Source organism: Schistosoma haematobium, chromosome 1 (assembly GCF_000699445.3).
Source record: "Schistosoma haematobium chromosome 1, whole genome shotgun sequence".
Lineage (NCBI taxonomy): Eukaryota > Metazoa > Platyhelminthes > Trematoda > Strigeidida > Schistosomatidae > Schistosoma > Schistosoma haematobium.
This window is the reverse complement of record NC_067196.1, coordinates 86,413,100-86,440,135: the sequence shown is the minus strand read 5'-3', so window position 1 is coordinate 86,440,135 and position 27,036 is coordinate 86,413,100. Positions and strand designations below refer to the sequence as shown.

Sequence of the window (27,036 nt, the reverse complement as noted above, 5' to 3'; positions counted from 1 at the left end):
TGACACATTGGATAAGATTCAAGATAGAAGGAGGAGCAAGAAAGCAGTAATCAATACCAGCCGAACAAGAACGGAAAAAGCCAGGACACAAGCTGAATACACAGAGGTAAACAAACAAGTGAAGAGGAGCATCAGAACTGACAAACGTAAATATGTGGAAGATCTAGCAATGGCGGCGGAAAAGGCTGCAAGAGTAGGAAACATGAGACAACTGTATGACACGACAAAGAAACTCTCTGGAAATCGCCGCAAACCAGAACGACCAGTGAAAAGTAAGGAAGGCAAGGTAATCACCAACATCACCCAAAATCGAAGCAGCACCCACGGACCTCCCAATCAATGTCGGCCCACCAACAATCAAAGAAATCAGCATGGCCATCAGACAAATCAAGAGTGGCAAAGCAGCGGTACCAGACAACATTACAGCAGAGGCACTAAAAGCAGACGTAGCGTCAAATGCAAGGATACTCCACATTCTCTTCAATAAGATTTGGTATGAAGAACAAGTACAAACAGACTGGAAAGAAGGATACCTGATCAAGATACCAAAGAAAGGCGATCTCAGCAAGTGTGACAACTACAGGGGCATCACTCTTCTCTCAATACCGGGAAAAGTCTTCAACAGGGTATTGTTAAACGGAATGAAGGACTGCGTAGACGCCGAAATTCGAGACCAACAGGCTGGATTCCGTAAGGATAGATCGTGTACAGACCAAATCGCAACTTTACGAATCAATGTGGAACAATCAATTGAATGGAATTCATCACTCTATGTCATTTATATTAACTAAGTGAAAGCATTTGAAGGCGTGAATAGAGCATCACGATATGCCTCAGAAGATATTCAATATTACACGGAGTTCTTATGATGGATTAAACTGCAAAATAGTGCATGAAGGACAGGTCACAGACTCGTTCGAAGTAAAGACCGGTGTAAATCAAGGTAGCTTACTCTCACCCTTTCTGTTTCTCCTTGTGATCGACTAGATGATGAAGACGTCAAAATCTGGGGGAAGCACGTGATACAGTGGATAGCTAGGATGCAACTGGAATATCTAGGCTTCACAGATGATCTGGCTCTTCTACCGCACATACAACAACAATTGCATGAGAAGATGACCACTGTTAACAGCAGCCTTAGCAACGTTTCCTGATACTGACAGATGAAAGTTAATCCTAAACTTTAATTCAATCTGCAGTGTTCGAGAAAAGACCATTCACAATTTTTATTTGATTTTTCGTCATCTCTTTAACAATAAAGCCTCACGATTAAAGAATATAGTTGGTTGGTTTTAAAGGGTTAACTGCTGCGTGTTGTTAAACAGCAAAATATCCAAGCTACAAAAGCAATCGAACACGATAAACTACTGAATCGTATTTAGTAGTATAGTATGTCTGTAAAAATCTGTAAGGGTGGGGGGAAAGACATGAAAATATTCTTGACGATTTTTAGTTTATATGATGAGTTTGTTGTAACTAGACAACCATTGAAAACCAGGGGGAACTGAATAACTACTGTTTCTAGTATGAAAACCCTCAGCGGTACTCACTCACAACCCGGCCAAAGCCCGAACTCAATACTTTCGGTTTCACTGGACCTCTCCACCACAGAGTTGGTCTACATATTTAGCTACAATCGCTTCCTAATCTTGCGCAACATCGCCCAATTTTATTGGTCTCTGAATGCCTTAGACTCGATATAGCTGAATGACTCAAGTTACAGGTTGTCACCAGAACTCCGGAGATCATTTGTCGAAAGTAGTCGATTGTTCATTCAATAACTAAAATTTTAAAGCATTTCATCGATAATGATTTGTATTTGACAAATTTACAACAGTAAATTATTCAGAACCAAAAAATCTCGCTATGATACTATCTATTAACAAGTACATTTGGTAAACAATGGGTTGCATTTTAAATTTTACACAGCTTTTGTACTTATTGAATCGTGTAAATTAAAACATCAGGCCCTTAATGATTAGAAATGTTTTATCATGAAGAATCGTTAATAAACTTCTGATCTAAAACGTTTTACTCTGACTCTATTTAACGATACTACATACTTCAGTATTTTTAGGTCTAACCACGATAAATGCCTGGACATTGAAGATCTCATTTTCAATAGGTAGGATTTTTTTAGTCAGTAATAACACCCACTTACTTATTGATTAAATCAATCGGATTGAAATTTTCTGGTTTTACTAAATTAGTATTAACGAAAACAATTAGTTTGAGAATGTAATATAGATAGTATTTGTCAGGAGAAATTATTTTCCTGATGTCTTATTGGGAAATATTTATTTATGAAGTTAAAAGAGTTCGTAGTAAGGCAGAACTTTATTTGTGACATTGAATCATACTTGTACAATGAGAGAGTGTTGACTTTAAAGAGCATTACCAATTGGTCCTAACTCATGAACTGACTGATACCATGCTCACTACAAAACTTCGAGTTCTTGAGTCTGAAGATGGCACAGGTATTCAGTGTTTGACAACACTTTTACCAGCAACACCTTCTAATATAACTCGTACCCACCAAGAGAAATCAAAAGACAGAGTCGAGGAGATCAGAATTTGTATTTGACGATTGCCAATATATCGGAATTATCTGATCTAATCTCGCTAACGATTGCAGTAGCAGTTGAGCACTGCGTTCCACACGTGATCTGGTGCGGATGCATGACCGAGCGCCTTCAGCTAGGTGAGTCCACTAAAACTAATCTGGTCAGCATCCAATGTCGAAAACTTACAGAGCTATTTATTTTGGGGATTTATTTACCGCTACAAGTCCATAACTACATGAAATCGTATTTGGAGTATCTTGATGGTACGGATTAGTCTCTCTACAAGGAAAGGAACGGATAAATAAACTCTCGTACACCATTACGAAGAAAACAAACAACGTATTGAAAATATTAAACAGAGATTTAGTTACTACAACTAGCTATTATAATGAGATTGATAGGCTACTACCCGTGAAAGTTCAACGCTGAATGAAAATTGTATTCGTGATAGATATCATAACAGAAATTCCATAAATCTTCATAAAATACGTAATAAAATAATAATACATACCAACAATTTGAACTGTTTAATGACTGGAAATATTTTGTAACTGAGTGCTCATTTAAATAAGGTTATCGTCATATTTTTGAGAAAAAATCTATGCGTCAAAAAATGTATATGAACTATTCAGATAATATTGCTGAAGGTACGGAAATAATTATCTATGTATGTAGTATAATTAATAATCAGTGAACTATATTTTAATTATGCGAAAACTATTCAAATCAATCTAAAATAGTTTAATTAAGCAAAAATAAATTATCCATCATAAAATCATCATCATCATCATCATCATCATCATCATCATCATCATCATCATCATCATCATCATCATCATCATCATCATCATCATCATCATCATCATCATCATCATCATCATCATCATCATCATCATCATCATCATCATCATCATCATCATCATCATCATCATCATCATCATCATCATCATCATCATCATCATCATCATCATCATCATCATCATCATCATCATCATCATCATCATCATCATCATCATCATCATCATCATCATCATCATCATCATCATCATCATCATCATCATCATCATCATCATCATCATCATCATCATCATCATCATCATCATCATCATCATCATCATCATCATCATCATCATCATCATCATCATCATCATCATCATCATCATCATCATCATCATCATCATCATCATCATCATCATCATCATCATCATCATCATCATCATCATCATCATCATCATCATCATCATCATCATCATCATCATCATCATCATCATCATCATCATCATCATCATCATCATCATCATCATCATCATCATCATCATCATCATCATCATCATCATCATCATCATCATCATCATCATCATCATCATCATCATCATCATCATCATCATCATCATCATCATCATCATCATCATCATCATCATCATCATCATCATCATCATCATCATCATCATCATCATCATCATCATCATCATCATCATCATCATCATCATCATCATCATCATCATCATCATCATCATCATCATCATCATCATCATCATCATCATCATCATCATCATCATCATCATCATCATCATCATCATCATCATCATCATCATCATCATCATCATCATCATCATCATCATCATCATCATCATCATCATCATCATCATCATCATCATCATCATCATCATCATCATCATCATCATCATCATCATCATCATCATCATCATCATCATCATCATCATCATCATCATCATCATCATCATCATCATCATCATCATCATCGTCGTCGTCGTCGTCGTCGATAGATACTTCCGTTTTCTTTTTTCAAGCTAGACTAAGCTTAGTGGGATTCAAAGTCGTCAGAAGATATAAGATTAAGTAAAAAGACAATTCTCCTTAAGATTACTTGTCTGAGTGATATTTGTATAGTATATATAAAGTAAACATTATAAACATGGTTTATTTTGAATACGCTTATTTTCAGGTTATTTAGTCTCTCGCTACTACCAATATTGTGGAACTTAGCCAGAACCATAAACTCAATAGTTTTAACAGTGTTGGTCTGACAAATACTGTAAATAGTATGTTTTAATATGTATTATAATGTTTAGTTCAATATCTATACAGACAGATCTATCGAAATAGTTAAATAGAAGGGAGAAAAAGTGAATAATTGATTAACTGTATGTACAAAAGAGTCACATCAAAACTGGACATTGATAGAAAACAAGTATAAATGTAAATTTGTTGAAACCAATAACAAAATGTATGTAATTATAGACCGAAACAGATAATGACTAGCAGTGGAATCCAGGACGCGCGTTTCGTCGTATTTATAACTCGTCAGCTGGATTCACCTGAATCGCAGAGTTTATGTTCAATCTGAAATACATACAGCTGATGAGTCCCAAACAAGATGAAACACACATGCTGAATTCCAATGCTAGCCACCATCGATCTTTGCTCAGAGTACTTGTGAATTAAGACAGTATCGAGGCAATCTATACAATATGCACATATGCCAATAAGAGACTAATCAATTACAGTCCTAAACATTAATGAGAAGATTCAAGTAAACAATACCAAGTCAATTTAAATTATATGCAAATTTAGAATAACAAAATGTTCACAATAATCATTACAGACAACAGTTTTTTTAAAAAAGCCCTAGACTATTATGATGAATTCATCAGTTTCTAGCAAATTGTTAACTCAATCTCAATGTTATTGATAGTAGTTAAGGTGAAAACCAATAGATGTTTTTCATTAGTCAAATAATGAAGAATCTACATTTTATAAAGTTAATTGTGAAACAAATAAATAAAAATACTTTTTTTTACACAGAGATTATTGAAAGAATTAAATGTACCTTTGAAACAATCTATGTTATTAAGTTAGTGAAATGATAATCATGGCTGTTAAGATATTTCATTTTGTTAAAATACAATAGTTAAATATGAAAAATAAATCATCAGTGTAACTGTGTCATTGGTTATTGATTTCATGCAAATAGTTCGCAATTGATTGATCACTGGGTGGTGATCAATGACATGTGTGTCAAGTCCTTCTTAGTGAAGATCGAATCTTATCGACCAAGTTTCAATGTGGCCACTAGTCTTGGTGACTCGACATTGTGTCACTATGTTGTGATAAGATGGTGGTTGGAGGCAGTCAACACGAAACCCTGAACCTAGGTTTCGTGCTACTTGGCACTCGTCAGCAAGGTTCATCTTTGATCTTGAAGGAACTGGTGCTCCCCGACGGATTCGATCCCGTTTCACCCAGCTTCACAACCAGAGACGTCACCACTGGGCTATCCGGGCCGCGACCGACCTCCTGTAGGACTGAGTTCCCTTTATGAATTTAAATAAAGCCAGAACAAACATTGATGCAGAATAATATGAATTCCCAATATAAAGGTTGTGGAGATTATTAACTTTTTGATTGAGATCATGAACCAATTGATGTCAGACCACCGTTGGAAACTTGGAACCACTGAACGGCCGTTCCGTCCTATTGTGGGACACCTCAGCAGCGCGCATCCACGGTCCCGCTCGCGAGGTTCGAAGTCAAGGCCTTCGGTCTCGCGCACCAACGCCTAATTTACTGGACCACTGAACCGGCATGCAATGGTGTTAGTGTCTAACATCAATTGGTACATGATCTCAATCAAAAATTTAATATCAATTCATTATATTTCGTGGTTATTTGGTGTTAGAATCAAGGAAACATTAAGGATGGGTGATGTAATAGTTGAGTGAAGTTTAGGGACATAAGATGAATTATGTGAAAATTTGAGAGGTAATGAAGGGTTTACATAAGATTAATAGAATTAAAAAACTGGTAAGATGGGTTACGTAATAATTGAATAGGATTTGAAGGCTTCACATAATTTAAGAGAATCAAGTGAGTGGAAATGTATGAGTGAAGGGGTGGTTTGAGGATTCGGTAATGGAAGAGAAATATAACAAAATAAAACTAATGACTAAAAATAATTGAATTACCAGGGTAGTAATTCCATGAATCGTATGTAAGCCCTTCATTACCTCTCAAATTTTCACATAATTTATCTTATGTCCCTAAACTTCACTCAACTATTACATCACTTATCACTAATGTTTCCTTGATCCTAACACCAAATAACCTCTCAACTGTTCTTGCACATACACATAAATATAGTTATTATTGATAACTTTCGTCATTCCAATTCTTTACGTTCATTTATGTAAACTCTTTCGTACTATTTCTAACCTTAATGTAAAATTCTAATACATATTTGGTTGTAAGCAGCTGACGAGAAACCATAAAATATAGTGAATTCAGGTTATTTGTTCATTTATTTATCTAAACACATGAACATCAGAGCAAGCAGGCACCAAATATATATGCGCCACACTTCGTCATTACATTTGTTTCAAGGCTGGACTACTGCTCAGGTTTCAAAACGGAAACATGTGGTTTTCTTAGGAGGTCACACACCAAGCACTTGACTTGAAGGTCTAATCCACAAAACAGTGGAGGAGCGTTATGGGGCTAAGTTCCATGGTAACCGTTGATCAACAATAGTTTCATACGCCATTTTTTCCCTCATGATTCTGGAGCCCATATGCACCATCAGTTTGGGATCAAGGTTGTTCAACTCTCCTATGTGAATCATTTGCATACAACCAACCCGGTTAAGGCCCTGGATATTCACTTTCCGTTCTCTCAATTACGTAAACAACACTCCCACCACAAGAAGGTAATGAGTAAGACTTTCCCGTCAGTGGTTGTATAGACGTGGCAGCATGTGAGAGCATTTCAAACGATAGAGTTGACTTTCCCCACCCTCGACCGAACTAGGGCATTTTTTTAGGGGGAGAGCTACTGTGTCATTGATTTTGATTTCAAGTTTAATCAAATAACATCTTCAATAATCAAACTTATTATTATGCCGATACAAACTTTACAAATTTCCTATAGAATTCACAACAGTAATCAACCATTTCATAAATGAATTATTCATGATTTTTATCATGATTAAGATTGTATATTGTACAATTCATCACATGAAAATTAACCCATGAAAATCATCTTATAGGGAGATAAATAAATATGCACTTAGAAAATGAATACTTATTGGATTCAAATAATCTCCACAAAACCCTCCCCCCCCTTTCTTTCTGATGATAATAATAATACTAGTGGTGTTATTCTAGAATGTTTAGTTCAATAATCTAATGATTTTTATGAACTTATAATCAAACTTCCTTATTCAATTGGATCATGAAAAACGTATCCATTTAATATACGCAGTTTATAAATGACCATAGAAGTTATTAGATATTGAGTTAATAAAATTCAATTAAATAATTATATTTAGTGAAAAAAAAACAACTAATTATCATTAATATATCATTGAAATATTTTCTTTGGTAAGTTGTATATAATAGAATTCTTAATTGTTTTGTTGTGCATATTTAAAAGTACAGTCTCATAGATTGAAAACACGAAGTTCACCGAAGGGATCTCTTTTCAACGAATTTATTATCAAGCTAGCATTATAATTTTTCTGGTTAGCGTTTCTTTAACGAGTTAGTTTTCTACGAGATGGGGTCACTAACCCTATGCCCAACCCCCCTCCTTTATCCGGGCTTGGGACCGGCAGTAACCCTTGGAGGGACTCCAGGCGAAGTTATAATTTTTCTGGGCAGCATCATTGATGAACACGGTGGATCTGATGCGGATGTGAAAGCGCGGATCGGAAAAGCAAGAGCAGCATATTTACAAATGAAGAACATCTGGAACTCTAAACAACTGTCAACCAACACCAAAATAAGAATTTTCAATACAAATGTCAAGACAGTTCTATTGTATGGGGCAGAAACCTGGAGAACTACGAAAGCCATCATCCAGAAGATACAAGTGTTTATTAACAGTTGTCTACGCAAAATACTTCGCATCCTTTGGTCAGCACTATCAGAAACAACCTATTGTAGGAGAGAACAAATCAGATCCCAATGGAGGAGGAAATCAAGAAGAAGCACTGGAAGTGGATAGGACACACATTGAGGAAAGCATTGAACTGCATCACAAGACAAGCCCTCACATGGAATTCTCAAGATCAAAAGAGCACATTACGTCGGGAAATGGAGATAGACATGAGAAGAATAAACAAAAATTGGATAGAACTGGAAAGGAAGGCAGAGTGGGAGAGAGTGTGTTGGAGAATGCTGGTCGGCAGCCTATGCTCCATTAGGAGTAACAGGAGTAAGTAAGTAAGTAGTATTATAATATTTTCTATTACATCATCTTTGTTATTTGTGTTCACATTTCTTCATAGAATTAGGATTTTAACAAGAACAATTGTGCAGCTTGATAATAAATTCGTTGAAAAACGAAATCCCTTCATTGAACTTCGTGTTTTTAATTTTTAATGTTTAAATGAGAATTATCTGTCAACTTCATAGATATTCGTAAATATTATAATTTTAATAGTTGAAATCATGAGTCAATTGAAGCTAGACCACCAGAGAAAACCTGCAAGCATTAAACGGCCGTTTCGTCCAATTGTGGGACTCCTCAGCAGTTCGCATCTACGACCTCACCTCACAGGATTCACTCATGATTTCAACTATTGAAATTTCTAAAATCTCCACAAAACCCCTTCTGAAAATATTATAATTGTTTATATTTCTTAATACGTTTGTATATTTACTCGAAAAGACTAAGTTGATGTACCTCATTTATAAGGTAAAATACTATTACTTTATTAAATCAAATGTGATGTGTTTACCTCACCAGGAAAACGGTTTTATATTACTCTAACAATAAGTTACCTTCGTTATTTGTTTTCAAATATAATATTCGGCTATCATTATGTGGATAATTTCATTTATATACATTTCATTACCACGGTAATTCTAGCAACACAAAAGTATACATACACATATAGCCTCATAATCTATGGAGCACTCAACTACCAAAGGCCTAAACGACATAAAATTAACCTAAAGGAAATTTAGAGAATGGACAGTATAGTATATGAAATTGGTTTCTGAAGCTATCGGTTGTCATTTTGAGTAGCTCAGACAGTTATAGACTTCGAGGTTGGTGTTCATATAGTAGTTCTATTCTATGGTTGAAAACTTTAAGCAAAATGATTATTTGAAATCAGTACAGATGGCATAATTGTATTCCTATCATTTTAACGTTTAGTTTCATTGCATAATTCTCATTCTTTCCCATTTTTTCTAGCTTCTCACTATGATAATTTCTATAATCAAAATATTAATTTAAAGTATTCCTTATATTTCTGTTAGTTCTTACTTTGTTTATCATTGAACTACTCAGTTCTCCATTATTTGACCATATTTTTGATCCTGATTCATTTAATTCAGTTTGAACAATCCAGTTTTGTGATAATGCGCATAAGAGTAAACTGTAACAAGACGTGTGTTTGGTTACAGAGTTAACTAAATAAAACGCCGTATATCACAGGTACAATTTAAATCATTTGAATGATTGTAACTAACTAAATGATGCCAAGGAAAGAATTTTCAAAGATGTTTACTATTTATAGTTAATTAACAGAGAGTGATAAATAACGAAACCCCATTAATAAATGTAACAATGAAAGAAGTACCACAATCTATATACATAAGAAAAAAAGAAGCAATATATATATATATATATCATCAATCAGAAAGGAAATTCTTTTGAGTTCTGTAGATTCAATCATACTTAAAGTCATTCGTACATTCAATGAAAAGAAATACTGAGCGATAACCTAACTTTATAAGCGAATATGGATGGTGGCTAGTAGTGAAATCCAGAACACGCGTTTCGTTCTATTTAGCACACGTCAGCTGGATGTACCTGCATCTCAGAGTTGATATTCACTCTGGGACTCGAATCCAGTATCGTTTGCTTCAAACGCCATCGCGTTATCCACTTAGCTACTGAGTCCTGATAGCCACTTGCTTGTGTAATGGGGTGAAGTTTTAAATTCACATGGTATTGTTTACTTGAATCTTCCCATTAATATTTAGAAATGCAATTGATCAGTCTCTTATTAACATATGGGCATACTGTGAGTAATGCCTTGATATTGCCTTAATTTACAAGCATTCTAAGTAAAAATGGATGATGACTAGCAATGGAATCTAGTTTTACGCACGTTTCGTCCTATTTGGGACTCGTCAGCTGGATGTGCCTGCATCTCAGAGTTGGTGTTCACTCTGGGACTCGAACTCAGTACCATATACCCACAGTATGAACATATGCCAATAAGATACTGATCATTCGCAGTCCTAAACATCAATGGGAAGATTCAAGTAAACAATACCAAGTGAAGATAACCTAACTTGTTGGGTAATTAATTATATAAATCAATGTGAAACTGAAACAGTCTAAAGATTCATAATATTATGATAGCTATCTGCACTTGTGGTAACTGTACTGACATAATAAAAAATAGTTCTTATTTAAATGTCGTGTGAGTACTTTAACTGACTAATTTTGCAAAAAGATTTATTGAAGGTAAAGAGTTTAGTGCTTAAGGAAGTAACTTTTGAGTTTTTCTCCAATATTTATACATTGAACAACGTTTTAAATAAATAAGCAACGTTATCTGAGACCGGAAATGCTATCTGGTTTTGCAATTGACATGTAGTAAAATAAGGGTGTAAATTATACGCATAATCTTATTGCTATTGAATTTATCTATGTCTACATTTCGGATCATGTGTAGGGGCTAATTTCCCATATATCTGACTCAAATAAATAGTATCCCGTTAACTGAGTATTTAATGCAGGCTGAATCTCCTAGTAGAATTCTGGATTTACTCGAGATTATTCAAAAGCTTGAATACCAGTTATAGAGATAATTTATTGTTAAAGATTGGTAAAATCCACGAGCGTACAAGAAGCAAGTACACAGGGAAACCATGTGCGTGTGTGTGAGTGTTGAAAATGCATATATATCTTATGAGTGTTAATCAAGTATGGATAAATTATTGATTGTCAGTGTGTTACAATCAATAGGAGAATAGATTGAAAATTGGTGTGCAGAAATATGCTCAATCATACTCACACAGAAATTTACATAATAAATCAAGTGTCTAAATTACAGTGAGCAGATAAATAATACAGTAGTTGAATGGGCTTGCTACACATGTGTTTAAATTTTAATCAAACCTTTATTGCATTACATTTTAATATGAAGAAATACCATTCTGGATATCAGAGTACATGAATGTGATTCTGCAAAGAATACAATCTAGAACCGATAAACTGAATGATGCTGACAATACATCTTCACTCATGACAACCTTAAAAATTTCAGGCAAATTTAAGTATGACATTATATTTGGATGAACTTTAATCATTATAACAAGTAAAGTGTAGATTAACTAAAATTCTGAATACCAAAACCTGATCAATAATGATACAAGTAAAAACTAAAAAGATCTATATTACCTGGATATGATTAAAAAAGCTAAGGGAATGTAACAGTAAAACCAGGTTTTTATTTATTTATTTATTTTAACTCATATATATTGGTACAAGGAGGCACCAAATACATATGCGCCACACAAATCTCATTCGATATGTGAGAGGGCTGTGATACTGCTAGAATGCCCAAACCGAAACAGGTGGTTTTCTTAAGGGGCCACTCCCCGAGCCTTTGACCTGAAGGTTTGATCCACAAGGCAGTGGAGCATCGTAAGGAGATGCAATCCCATGGTAGCCGATGACCAACGATTGGTTCATACGCCATTTGTTCCTGCAGGATACTGGAGCCCATGTGCACCATTGGTTTGGAATCCGGTTAAAGCGCCGGACATTCGCTTTTCGTCTTCTCATTTTTGTAAACAACACCCCCCGCCACGAGAAGGCAGTGAGTAGGACTTCCCTGGCAGAGGCTATATACGCGTGAGTAAAACCAGGTCGAAACATGTTAACAAAAAGTCTATTGTCATAATAGAAGATTTTATTCTCCTGGAACAAATACACAAACTTCAAAAAGTTTGAAAAAAACTATGTGACATTAAGAAGATCGTATAGGTATCAGTAAACAATCTTCTGTAAACTTCAAAGTTAAATGCATTCTGTCGTTGACATGATAAATTATTATGTACTGAAAAATCTATTTTGATAAAAGTCAGTACTAATTGTTGTTACATTGTAAAATGACATGTTAAAGATCTTTCTGATTATTATAAAGAAACAAGGTAGAGTAATAGAATTTCTAAAATTCTAAAGCAGAACTAATTAAAAATGTGATATTTGATAGTGTAAAAGTATCAGTAAATCAAATAGATACTGAATTAATTTTATAATAATAAATATTAAAAGACTAATATATTAGTATTAGAAGGGGTTTTGTGGAGATTTTAGTAATTTCAATGGTTAAGATCATGAGTCAATTGAAACTAGATCACCATGGAAAACCTGGAAGCATTGGACGGCAATCCGATGACTCATTGACTCAACTATTGAAATTGCTAAAATCTCCACAATACCCCTTCTGATACTAATCAACATATACCCACTAGTGACTGGCTTCAAGATGTATATCCTGGAGTTCTAGTGAGAAGCCATGACTAGTGGAGTTAATCCGTGTCGGGTAGAGACAGGTGTTTACCTCAGTACGATGGAAGATGGTTGCACAATTTCGTGAGTTTGTTGATGTTCGACATTAACACTGTGGTCTAGCGGTTAAGCGTTTGCGCGCGAAGATCCTGGGTTCTAATCCTGCGTGCGAGCTCGTGGCCACGCACTACTGCGTATATACATATATATTCTATCGATTATTCTTATTCTGTCATCCGAATGGTATGGAACTGAAGTTTGTTGATAACCATTATTTGTTCCCAAATGCCTAGTATTCAAACAGATGAAACATTACAGCATTACTCTATCAATGTTACAGATTGTCTACTACATTTAAATGCATCTTTTATTAACGGACACTACATATTCTATCCAGTAATGACTTATATTTTGTTGCATATCTAATCAACCAGATAGTATTTTCCTTTCGAGAGAGGGAGAGAGTTAGAAAACTTTGATTCCAAACCAATGGTGTACATGGGGTCCAGAATCATGAGGGAAAAATGGCGTATGAACCTACTGTTGCTCAACGGTTACCATGGAACTTAGCCCCGTAACATTGCTCCACTGTTTTGTGGATTAGACCTTCAGGTCAAGGGCTCGCTGTGTGACTTCTTAAGAAAACCTGAGCAGTGCTCCAGCCTTGAAAAACAAATGGAATGACGAAGTGTGGCCTCCTTGTGCTAATGTTCATGTGTTTAAATAAATAATAATATCAAAATTTATGCATTATTTTCACCTTAATTTCTTACTCCTAAAACATTCACTTACATTAACGCTCATACTTATACGTTATTGAATTGCGTACCTTTAAGTCTAGTGGTAAGTACTGGGTCAAAAAAACAAAGATTTACACTTTGATTGTAATCAAAGAATGTTGATTTCTTTCTATTCAAGGATCAAGTAGTTGACGCTTGTACATAATAGAAATATCTATGACGTTTCAAAATTTATTGTAATGTCATTATTTATAAATTTCATTTTAGTGTATCAGTTCATTACGGATTAGTATAAAACAATAGAAAATGTGTACTGTTGTATTGAGGCTAACATTATTATTGATAAATTCCTTAGTTGGAGTAAGTGAACAGTTCTTTTTACTCTATTGCTTATTTTATCCTTAATTTTTATTATATTTTGTGTATATTGAATGAAAAAAGAGTTTTATTAAAGAAATATTAGAGGAAAAATTAGCATGTATGTAGATGTGAATATTTATCTTTCTGGTCAGCGCTTTTTTTAGCCAGTTAGTTTTCTATGCGATGGGTTCATTAACCTCATGTCCAATCCTCCTCGATTATCGACACCAGCAGTAGCCCCCAGAGGGGGTCCATGCGCTGCGGATCGGCAAAACATGAGCAGCACATTTACAAATGAAGAACATCTGGAACTCTAAACAACTGTCAACCAACACCAAAATAAGAATTTTCAATACAAATGTCAAGACAGTTCTATTGTATGGGGCGGAAACCTGGAGAACTACGAAAGCCATCATCCAGAAGATACAAGTGTTTATTAACAGTTGTCTACGCAAAATACTTCAGATCCATTGGCCGGACACTATTAGCAACAACGTGTTGTGGGAGAGGATAAACAAGATCCCAGCGGAGGAAGAAATTAGGATGAAGCGCTGGAAGTGGATAGGACACACATTGAGGAAAGCATTGAACTGCATCACAAGACAAGCCCTCACATGGAATTCTCAAGATCAAAAGAGCACATTACGTCGGGAAATGGAGATAGACATGAGAAGAATAAACAAAAATTGGATAGAACTGGAAAGGAAGGCAGAGTGGGAGAGAGTGTGTTGGAGAATGCTGGTCGGCAGCCTATGCTCCATTAGGAGTAACAGGAGTAAGTAAGTAAGTAGATGTGAATAAGCTTATACAGTTGACATTTGAATCAACTAAACTTGTTAGCATATGTGTTGCTAAAAAGAGGTCATAGAATACAATGAGTTCACTATATTCTAGAAACACTTAGACTAATAAATAGTCAAGTTCCAGTTTTCTGAAGCTATCGTTATCAGGCTATATTAATATAATTTTTGTGTTCTAAAGGAGATAGTTGTTTATTTCTTCTTGCATTGATGACACAATCATGTCTACATTACGTCATAAAATTTTATTCAACTCTTTCTTTCGCCTAATTACGTTATTGTATCCTTTGATTATAATCATTTTCTAGACTAGTAACTTTATTGTAACTAATGGAGCTTCGCTTACATTATTCTTATATATTATCAACGTTTTTTTTATATTACGTAATCATTTGTTTCTAGCCCTTTGATTTTTTGTCATTACCGATGTTGTAGAACGTTCTTTCGTATAAGATATATTTTATTCAGTCTGTTAAATTCATTTGAATCTTTGCTGTGTAATCATAGTAACTTCCAACTAAACTGTTTGATATACGTAATATATGACGTGGCGGCCTGTTTGAACATCTGTGCTACATGTTCCTGCCATCTAGATATTTCAATAAGTTATCTAATTTTGTTTTAATACATCATTATAGCTATTAATCGCATAACCTATTCAGGTGTGTTTCTGAAAAATGTACAACCTTTCGTTAAAATAAAGCCCAATTAGAGATATCGTGGTTGTTGGTAATATGTCGATTCCTGAACTGCTAACATCTAACTGGCGACCACTTAATATTTATCGTAAGGATCGATCAAGAAATAAGAATCATAGTTTTTGAAAAAAATTTATGTATCCCTAATTCCCCTAAGTGTTACCTCTCTTTGTGTCAACCTAATTGTACCAGTAAATTGGTCTATATATGTGTCAACTCATAATTTATTTTCTTTGAAAATACTTAGCTATCAGCATTAATAGTTTCATCGTTTGGTGCAATTTTAACTTGGGGCAGAGATACTATAACAAGAGAATTGGATGATGTAATTGGTCCAATGATTAAGAAAATGTATGGTGAAGAAGTAGCGCAAGATTTCACAGATATGGCATCTGGTATCTTACAATTAACAAGTAATGTATACACTCTGTGTTTTATTTTTCCGTTTTTTTGTTTTTGTATAAGCTGGACGTTTATAATGATTGAATACTTGAGGTATATGGTCGTCGTCAATTGTTATTAGCGAGATCGGGTGAGACTAATTTACGGACGAGCCAATCAGAAGTGTTTGAGGGATTTCAAGGTCACGGCGCCAACTTCAGTACTTAATGCTAATGTACAATCGGTTCACAGGAAATTTTGTACAAAACATGATAATTGAGCGGCTATAACAAATAAAACGGCGAGACTATAATTTGTGGACGAATCGATCAGGTATAAGATAACAGGTCTCGGATTTTAACGCGAAAGTCATTCATCCATTTGGCTAAATAAATCTCTGATATTATAGCTGATGTCAGTTCGTGACGAAAACCCCATATATGATTCCTAACTAAGGCGAATTACGACAATTATCGCGAACCGGATAATTAAAGCACTAGTAACACTGGTTGCGGCCAGGTACTACAATATATACGGATGGGCGTACAGAGAGAGAGAGAGAGCGTATAGACTCCGACATAGGCTTGGTTATGTGCATCGTGTCGTTATCTACAAGTGGCATTTTGTGTACTCAATAATCGGAGTGCACATAAACAATATTGAAGCTATGTGATCGAAGCTGAAAGAGATTTTGAGACTTTATCATGGCTCCAGAGGCCAGCTATTCTGTAGCCATATGGATGAGTTTCTCTACTACATGCATTACGACTTTAGAACCTCTGAATCTCTTTCTAACCTTGACAAGTTTTTGAACCACGTATAAGAAGTGTATCCACTCTCTTTCGTTGGTTTTGTATGATATACTTTTACTCTATACTTACTGTTTGCTGATTGGCTAATATTTCTCAATGTCACCTAAGAGTCGCTCAAAGGTCGTCCATAAATTATAGTCTCGCCGCGAGACCGTATTGAAGCATAACATTTAACTTGATAATATAACATTTATATGTTCTTAATTTACTATGAATAAATCTATAAAGGTTTAGTACTGAAATTTAAAGGGGAATATTAAGAATGAGGGAAAAGTAAAATATTTTCCCGTTTGTAAGTTGTTCATTGTTGAATTATTTTCCTTTTAATTCCCTTTGTTATTACTATTTCTAATGTGAACATAGTTGATAGATTTTTACTAATGGTGGGATATTCTCTAGGCCAAAGTAATCTTTAGAGGATGTACATATTTCATAATAAGACTAATCGAAATTTAGTCAAGAATTTTAACAACGGAATAATCTAGACCATCACAAATTAGATCAAATTCACACTTAGACACACAAGCTAGCATCTATTAGGATTCAATAGCTCAGTGGATAACGCGTTGAGCATTTGAATAGTAATGTGGTACATTAAAGTCCTGGTGTATGCATGAGCACTGGTTTGAAGATGTATTATCTATCTGACAAATCCAAAATATGATGGAACACGTATTCTGAATTTCAATACTAACCACAATCCATCTAATCTATATCATTGCTAATATTTATAGTACAATCTGCTGTTAATCGGATAACTACATTTTGGGATAAACTCAGTAGACAAAATAATTGTTTAAATATGTTTGTTTTCAAATATAAATCTATCCATCTTTAAGATGTGAATGTTACAACAAAAGTTGATTTTGAAGCACAAATAGTAAACATTGTAAATGGTTGAAGGGAATTCACTTCATTTTGTATGCTCTACAGCGTTTGACTGTTCACCAGTTTCGTCATTAATTAAAGGGAAACATGTATGAAATAAATATGTTCAATCATGTCCACTGACAAACGAATAAATATTTCTGGTGATTTCACTGAACCCGTTTAATTGGAAAAGTTCTGAATTCTTCGTTGACTGTAAAAGAAAAACTAACAAACGGACATTACACCGTATCATTAAATAATGGTCGATCGTCCTTGAAACTCAGAAATCAATCATTAAAGAGTTTGTGACTTAGGGCTATATCGAAGCAATCTGCATAGGATGCACGTATGTAAACATGAGACTGATCAATTGCACTCCTAAATAACAATGAGAAGGTACAAGTAAAACAACACCAAGTAAATTCAAATTTCGCCCTATTGCAAAAGCAAGTGGCTATCAGAACTCAGTAGCTAAGAGGATAGCGTGATGGCGTTCGAAGCGAACGGTACTGGATTCGAATCCCGGAGTGAACATCAACTCTGAGATGCGGATACATCCAGCTGATGAGTTTCAAATAGGACGAAACGCGCGTATTAGATTCCGCTGCTAGCCACTATCCATCTTTGCTTAAAACGCTTGTGACTTAAGGCTATATCGAGGCCATCCTCACAGGATGCACATATGCCAACATGAGACTGATTGTAAAGTTTGATCGATAAACGAACTCACCAATGATGAAGTGAAACGCCCACCACCACATTAACTTTCTTTGACTTTGTATAACTATATATTGTTTATTCACCAATCACAATTTTATGTTCATTATAAAACAATATTTGCCTTGTTGACTCATTTTTTCTATGCTCTAGTTACTGTTCGGTATGTTACTTATGTCTCTGTTTTTCCCTGTGTTAATAGACTGTACTGTTTGTTTTGTATACTAACGGTGTTAATTTATGTTTTAGAAACAGATAAAGTTTTTCAAACCAAATAGCTTACTTGTTCTGACTTTGGCTAAACCAAGACTCTGTGCTCGAGAGTCTAGAGGTTAGCTTAGAGTTACACTTGTAGGAAGTTGCTTCCTACACTGATCAATTGCAATCCTAAATAACAATGAGAAAATACAAGTAAAACAACACCAAGTGAATCAATCATTAAGTTTCAAAAATTATGGTACGGACGAGTATAAATTATGATGAATCAACTAAAAATAAATGTAGCATGTAGTCTAGCATATATGGACAGTAATATGAAGTAGTAATATTGTAGCGAACGAGAACACGAGTGGGGACAATCAATTGCATTTGATACGACATTATAAATCATGTCAATAAAATCTGAGAACCATATAGTAAATCGTTAATTTGCAAACTATCAATCCATCGTCTCAAACTTCACTGTTCCTTTTGCAAATATCAGTCTATTGCCTCACATTTCATTGTTCATGCATTTTCACACGAAATGCGTTCCGTTTCCGTCCTTTCCTTATCAATCTTCTACTGAAATATATTCTATGCCTGACCACCGTTATATACTACTTATATGGATTAAGTAACCCACACCACAATATCGCTCCTTCATCAAGTACTAATTTATGTGCTCAGTTTTGAGCGAATTTTTTTTTGCATTCAACGTGGTCATACAACAAAGTTATCTAAAACAATTCAAATGATGAATCGGTAACTAGGATACCTCCTTATATACATGTACAAATACATGTTATTGACTTACATTCATTTGTGTATTTCTCATATCTAAATGGTTGGTCACCAAAATTAGCTGAATTAAAACATACATACTAACTAATGTTCTTAAAAAACTATTTTTTCACAGATTGTTTTATCAATGAAAATTTGTCTTTCATGATGTTTCCAATTTTTTTCAAACATTTCCAGGTCCATTCGGTCTCCTTTTATTCATATTAGGATTAGTTTCCTTGGGTATTTGTTTATTCGGTTTCTGTGGAGCATGTTGTAAGAGTATTCTTTGCCTTAGAGTGGTATGTTTGAAATTAATTATTTGAAAAAATAATTCTATTGTTTGCAATATGAAAATAATTGAATTCTGACCGAAATTCTTTCAAGCATAAGTCATCATTTCAAATATGGATTATAGAAAACTTTCAGAATTTAAAATCTTACAAAACAATCAAAGCTGGAATCACAAGTAATCAGTTTCATTTAAGTAAACACAAATGATGATCAATAAATACCAAAAGACTTTCTTGGTATCCAGGAGTGTAAGGTCACTTATAGTGGTACTGTACTGAAGGAGCACACGGGTGGGGACAACCGAATTATATTTAACACAGAATTACAGAGTTACTTGGTAAAATAGAAAAACCATACTATAATACTTAACTTGCAAAATGTTCAATAATTGTCTCGAACTTCGTTGTTCTTGCATTTCTATTCCCGCTCTTCCTTTCTTGATCTTCTCTATCTTCCGCTGCCAGACATTGCATTCCTGACTTGCGTCATATACTACTTATATCAATATAAGTAGCACGCACCACAGTACTAGATTAAGCAAATGTTAGTTAAAGTCACTTTTAAAGTCATGAAATCAACAACAAACGGTTAGAGTGAAATAAAAACAAGTTGAAAGTAATCAACTTAACACGGTCAAATGAATAAAAATAAGAGACAGTTATTCACCTCAGAAAACTGGATGCCAGCCCAACGGTCTAAAGGCAAGTCGTTTGTATGCAACATCGAAGGTCCTGGGTTCGAGCTCCGCGCGCGTGGTCATGCTGGGTTGAAACAGCCGTCTAGTGCTTCCAGGTTTTCAGTGGTGTTCCAGCTTAGATTGACTCATGAATTGAACTGTTAAAATATTACAATCTCCACAACTTCCCATACTGAAAAAAATAAGGTGTGAATATGGAAATGTTGTGAAAATCTATTTGTTACTTATTAGTATTGTGGTGAGATTATACAAATTTGGAGGAAGTATATTTTGGTGATACATTTTACTGAGTCTTAGATAATCGTAGAGAAAAGATGACATACATTAATCTATGTGAATGTTACTTGAGATTTAAACTTTCTAAACGAAGTAATTAAAATATGTTTTAACAAATAAACATACAATGTGAAACATCACCATTTATACTTAGTTCATATTTAACGATTGAGACTTGAACTTTCTTTATTCGACTTTCTTTGAAAACATTGGTGGCTACTACCACTAGTAATTGTAGATTAGGACAATACAGACATTCAATGTTTTACTGTTTTGAATTATTCTTTTGCCTATAGATCTTAGTGATGAAAATTGCACTTATCTAAAACTGTTATGAACGAGAAATTAGATGAGGAAGATCAACTTATCGTTTAATGCAAAATTATAGAGTATCTTAGTGAAATCTGGAAAATCATACATTAAATACTTCATTAGCATATCTTCCATCAGTTGTCTGTTAAAAACGTCATCATTATTTCATTCCTGTTCTTATTACAAGTACTATCTGTTTACATTTCTGTTCTCTTCAATTCGATCTTCTGAACCTTCTATTGCCAGGCATTCGACTTCTAATTAGTGTTACATACTACTTATATCTGTCAACATAAGTACCATACACCACATAACTAACCAACTGCACAGATACGAAATGTGTAACTAAATACATCTAATATTTCAAAAACTTACATAAATTAGACAGTAAGAAGAAAGAATTATTTTAATCAAAGAGGGGCTTTGTGGAGATTGTAGTAATATAACGAATGAATTCATGAGTTAACTGAAGCTAGATAACCATGGAAAACCTGGGAGCACTGCACAGCCGTTTCATCCTAGCATGGGACTCCTCAGCAGTGCGCACCGGCGATTCCGTCCCGTTTCGCGTGCGAATGCATAATCTCTAGATCACTGAGCCGACATCCAACGGTGTTAATGTCTAACACCAACCAATTTACGGAATTGCGCCACAGTCCACCATTGTCATCAGTGAGTTACTACCTTATAACAGATCCGATTGAGCTCCACTGGTCACGGCCTCTCACTATATAATTATCTACTTCATTTTAAGCCAAACACTTTTATCGCTAAATGTAATATTAGTTCAATATTTTACTTATTATTTAGTGAATGACAAATTTGACGATGATACTTATATTTTTAGTTGTTAAACTTAAATCCAGTCATAACATGCGGTAAGTGATTAAGTGAAGTAATTGGATATGTTAATCCACTAATATTTCATTTGACTTGTCAATTTTTATCAATAAACTTCTATTTAGAATAAAGTTATGAGCTACAATAATCATTACAGGTAAAGCTGTAAGTTAGTATAAAGCCAGAACGAACATTGATGCAGAATAATATGAATTCATTATATTTCGTGGTTATTTGGTGTTAGAATTAAAGGAATATTGAGGATGGATGATTTAATAGTTGAGTGAAGTTTAGGGACATAAGATAAATTATGTGAAAATTTGAGAGGTAATGAAGGGCTTACATACGATTCATGGAATTACTACCCTGGTAATTCAATTATTTTTAGTCATTAGTTTTATTTTGTTATATTTCTCTTCCATTACCGAATCCTCAAACCACCCCTTCACTCATACATTTCCACTCACTTGATTCTCTTAAATTATGTGAAGCCTTCAAATCCTATTCAATTATTACGTAACCCATCTTACCAGTTTTTTAATTCTATTAATCTTATGTAAACCCTTCATTACCTCTCAAATTTTCACATAATTCATCTTATGTCCCTAAACTTCACTCAACTATTACATCACCCATCCTTAATGTTTCCTTGATTCTAACACCAAATAACCACGAAATATAATGAATTGATATTAAATTTTTGATTGAGATCATGTACCAATTGATGTTAGACACTAACACCATTGCATGCCGGTTCAGTGGTCCAGTAAATTAGGCGTTGGTGCGCGAGACCGAAGGCCTTGACTTCGAACCTCGCGAGCGGGACCGTGGATGCGCGCTGCTGAGGTGTCCCACAATAGGACGGAACGGCCGTTCAGTGGTTCCAAGTTTCCAACGGTGGTCTGACATCAATTGGTTCATGATCTCAATCAAAAAGTTAATAATCTCCACAACCTTTATATTGGGAATTCATATTATTCTGCATCAATGTTTGTTCTGGCTTTATTTAAATTCATAAAGGGAATTAATTATATTAAACCTTTAAGTGTATATTAAGAGAGTGTATGAAAAAACATTAAGTACCATTGTGTTAAATAGACTCTTTCTTGAAAAAAGAGTAATACAGTAAAAAATGGATTATCATTCAGTTAAAGTGTAGTGTTAAGCTAGAAATCGGATTCGGAGTTATTTCATGTCATATAAGAAGTGAACTGACGGTAAATTTACAATTTATAAGAGCCTGTCTAATGGTATTTTCATTGTCTATGTGTTCGATTTTCTGATCTGGATGATCTAATCATGAAATTTTCATCTTCTTTCTGGACAACGTAATCGGTAGAATTGAATTAATTCATATACTATGAATTTAATGTTAAAAAGGAATGGCTAAAGATGTTTTCCTTCAGAAAACTCTATTTCCACGCATTTTAAGTATAGTTCAAGCTGTTCATTAAATACCCTTCGTTAATAAGAGCTTTACTAATTCGAAAAGTTTCTCTTGGAAAATACATTGATAAATAACATTTTAATTACTTTAACTATTGAACAAATTAACAATAACTGCAAAGATTATTGGAAACTAATAAAGTACTGAGTAGCTCTATCTGACTAGAAACTTCTCAAGTTCATACATTACCATATACATGTAATCCAACTCCGGACTAAATAACTGTTATAACTTGTGGTCTGTGTGCCCTGTTAATGTAAACATAATGCTACAGCCAATTAGAGAGCAGGGGATTATAGATCGGACCAACGACGCATAAAACCCGTAAGAGCAGTCTAGAGTACTTATTGGTCCTGTTTCGTGCCTATCCCAGCCAGTTAAGTCCAGAACACTTATCTCAGCCTCTGCAATATGAATCACTTATTTCAAGCATACTGGGTTTATATACCAACCAGATAGACCACACCGTACCATAAAATATGAAATAACATTTGTACAAGATTTAGCTAAATGTGGCTGTGAACAAGGGGGGTAGTAATTGGCAGACAGGTTAGATGATGGCTGGAGGTAGTCGACAGGAAACCCTGGACCCCGGTTTAGTGCTGCTTGGCACTTGTCAGCAAGGTGTATCTCTAAACTTGAGGGAACTGGTGCGCCCTGGCGGGTTCGATCTCGTGTCACCCAGCTTCACAGTCAGAGACGTTACCACTGAGCTATCTGAGCCGCGACCGACCTCCTGTAGGACTGAGATGTAATCACAATTGGTTGCGTGTCTAGTCCTTATTAGTGCAGATCGAATGCTATCGACCATGTTGCAATGTGGCCACCAGCGTAGGTGACTCGACATCGCGTGCACTATTGTGAGATTAGATGGTGGTTGGAGGTAGTCGACAGGGAACCCTGGACCCGGGTTTCATGTTACTTGACACTTGTCAGCAAGGTGTACTTGTAATCCTGAAGGAACTGGTTCTCCCAGGGCATAATTCAAGAATGGTAAGTCGCATAACAATAGTTCAAAATAAATAGGTCGAAATAAAGCCCATAATATGAGGAACACGAATATGAATAGTTTAGTTATTTGCCAATTATACGATAAAAATATACGTATAGTATTGGTACACAAATGGATCCCAAAAGTTACCATTCCTTATGCTTATCAGGACATGAAAATAACTCATACATTTAACAATGTCAATGAATCATGGTTCAGTAGACAGCATGTTTTTTCACCTTTCAATTTATGTCAGTGCACACTCGTCAATCAATGTTATAATTAATCGATTTTGATCATGGTTAAGCCCTTCTATCAACTAACTTAACCGACAGTGTTATTCAAATAGTAACAAATCGCATATTTCTTTGTACTATTATGATCACTATCTTGTCTGTATAAACGTGTACGCTTGGTCGCATGACAGACTCTAGCTAAAATGTTGATGGCTTAAATATCACTCGATGTTCAGCCTCTTCCCCATGTATATATGTACTCGAATCCTATTATTAACCTTTGCCTTGCTTAGCTGTGCCTTATTCGATTCGACTATAAATTCGCCTCTCTGCTTCATATTCGCTTGATTTGTTTGTAGCTTTGTTATCCGCTAATAAACTGTAGTTGCCTCTTCTTATTGCCTTCTGATTTTAAACACCAGATTTATATAATAATGGTTATCGTGGTGGTCGATTAACGAAGCTAAGCCACTACAGACTTCAGATGTAATTGACCATGCAGATCACAAATTGTCCCATTCTTGAAATATTCACAAAAGATTGATCTTAAAACTTTCATTAAAAATATGCTTATTCAAATCCGAATATTTTAATAAAAGATAATTATGTTTTTTATTTTATAGTACATTGGGTTACTTGTGGTACTGGTCATCATTGAGACTACTGCAATGAGTTTTTATTACACCGATCGTGAATCAGTAAGTTCAACTTTACTTAATGTTCATTCATTAAACTAATGCGAAATAATTAAATACTTTAAGCATACCTAGAAAGACAAACTGATTATATCTTTGTATTTTATATGGAAAACGATAAGCAAATTCAGTCCTGAATATCAAGAACTAGGAAATACAATCTTCTAGTTAATATTAAGTCACCTATACAAATAATACCTGACATAATTAGGTAGCTGAGAAAGCAACACTCTAGTGTTCATTGATATAGTAGAATTTAATATCAGTTTTATTATAAAACATTAGCATTGTGAATTCACTTATGTCCACTTAATCAGACATAAAACACATTATCATAAATGACACTAATTCACAGAATGATACATTGAATCCGAATTTAGTACTGATGCAACTATAACTTCAAAATCATTTATCAGTAAAGAGACTTCTCTAAACTTATTTTCATTAGATACTAGTTTTGATGATATTCTGTGATCGAATTTAAGAAAAACAAGCTCATGTGGTATAACTATTAATGAATCAACTGACCAAATAAGTTCCATTGAAATCATGAACCGATAAACATTCCAACATCATTGAAAACCTGGAAGCATTAGATGGCCGTCTCGTTCTTATATGTCACTCCTCAGAAGTGAGCATCCAAAAAACATCACCAAAGGTAATAGAACCCAGGATCATCATTCTTGCGCCCGAACGCTTAACTTATAGACCACTGAGTCAGGATACAACAGTCTTAAAGTCTAACTTCAATCAGCTCACGATATGGATCGACTATATTTGATGAGTAACTGCCTCCCACCCGACACGGATTAGAGTTCACTGGTCACGGCTTCTTGATAGAGTGCCATACTAGGACGAAATGGCCGTCCAATGCTTCCAGGTTCTCAATGTTGATCGAATGTTAATCGGTTCATAATCTCGGTGAAACTTAATAATCTCGATAGCCCTATACTGATAATTTAACAGTGTTTTCGAACTCGATTCAGTTAATACTGCACTAAAAATGTAGTCAGGATATTAATCGTTTAGATTTTGAGATTATCATGGTTCCTCTTTCAGTATTACACGTCAAACGTATAGTAAATAAGAAATTCGTAATTAATCTACAGTCAAATCATGGTATAACCGAACAATCATCTAATATCATGGATAATAACTAATGTGTAGTCCAATAGTAAGATGAAATTACCATCCCGTGATCCGTGGTTTCCAAGGCAACCCCAACTGTTATCAGTCTGTGAAGAATATTACCTACACATTGAATTAGTCTCCACAACCCCCATAATAAAGCTGAAACTACCAGCCATTAGATTTAGCTAAGCCACATAACTGAAAAACTCGAGTTAGGTCTTATGTGTGAATGGAGTGACGGATGCAAATTTTCGAAAGGCTTGAACGTAAGAACAAACTATCCTTCAATGGTTCATCGTTTTTATTGATTTTACAGCAGTCAGTCAGCTACAATGTAGGACCAGGCACATATCTGCATAGGTCCAAGTTGCCACACCTCATTAGCACAACAAGAGGAGCACCAAATTCATCAATGTAGTCACTTCAATGGTAATAATTTATTAAAGAAAGATTGCATATAAGGACATAGTACAGGAAGAAGGAATTAGTTGGTAGAAAGATATAAAGCAATTTTAATCTTACAGTTTGAGGGAAGACAAAGAGTATACACTTACGCTATTGTGATTGATTCTTAGCCATGTCACACAGTCTCCAACCATTGATTAAGATAATTAGATGAACTTCAACCATGTAGTCT

The 27,036-nt window shown here is 34.7% G+C and overlaps 1 protein-coding gene across 2 annotated transcripts in view; it reads left to right on the top strand.

Annotated features, from left to right (window-relative positions):
* Nucleotides 1-7,764: 7,764 nt before the first annotated feature.
* Nucleotides 7,765-27,036, top strand: part of TSP66E_2 (Tetraspanin) — a 35,008-nt gene continuing 15,736 nt past the window's right edge. Inside the window, exons 1-5 of one of the 2 annotated variants that reach the window (XM_051209913.1) lie at nucleotides 7,765-7,960; nucleotides 14,129-14,221; nucleotides 15,967-16,132; nucleotides 19,679-19,782; nucleotides 25,197-25,271. In XM_051209913.1, coding sequence (XP_051075396.1) covers nucleotides 14,168-14,221; nucleotides 15,967-16,132; nucleotides 19,679-19,782; nucleotides 25,197-25,271 — 399 coding nt within the window. In that variant the 5' untranslated portion in view covers nucleotides 7,765-7,960; nucleotides 14,129-14,167. Of the gene's footprint in view, nucleotides 7,961-14,128; nucleotides 14,222-15,966; nucleotides 16,133-19,678; nucleotides 25,272-27,036 lie in introns of both variants that reach the window. The other variant, XM_051209912.1, reaches the window with a different exon arrangement.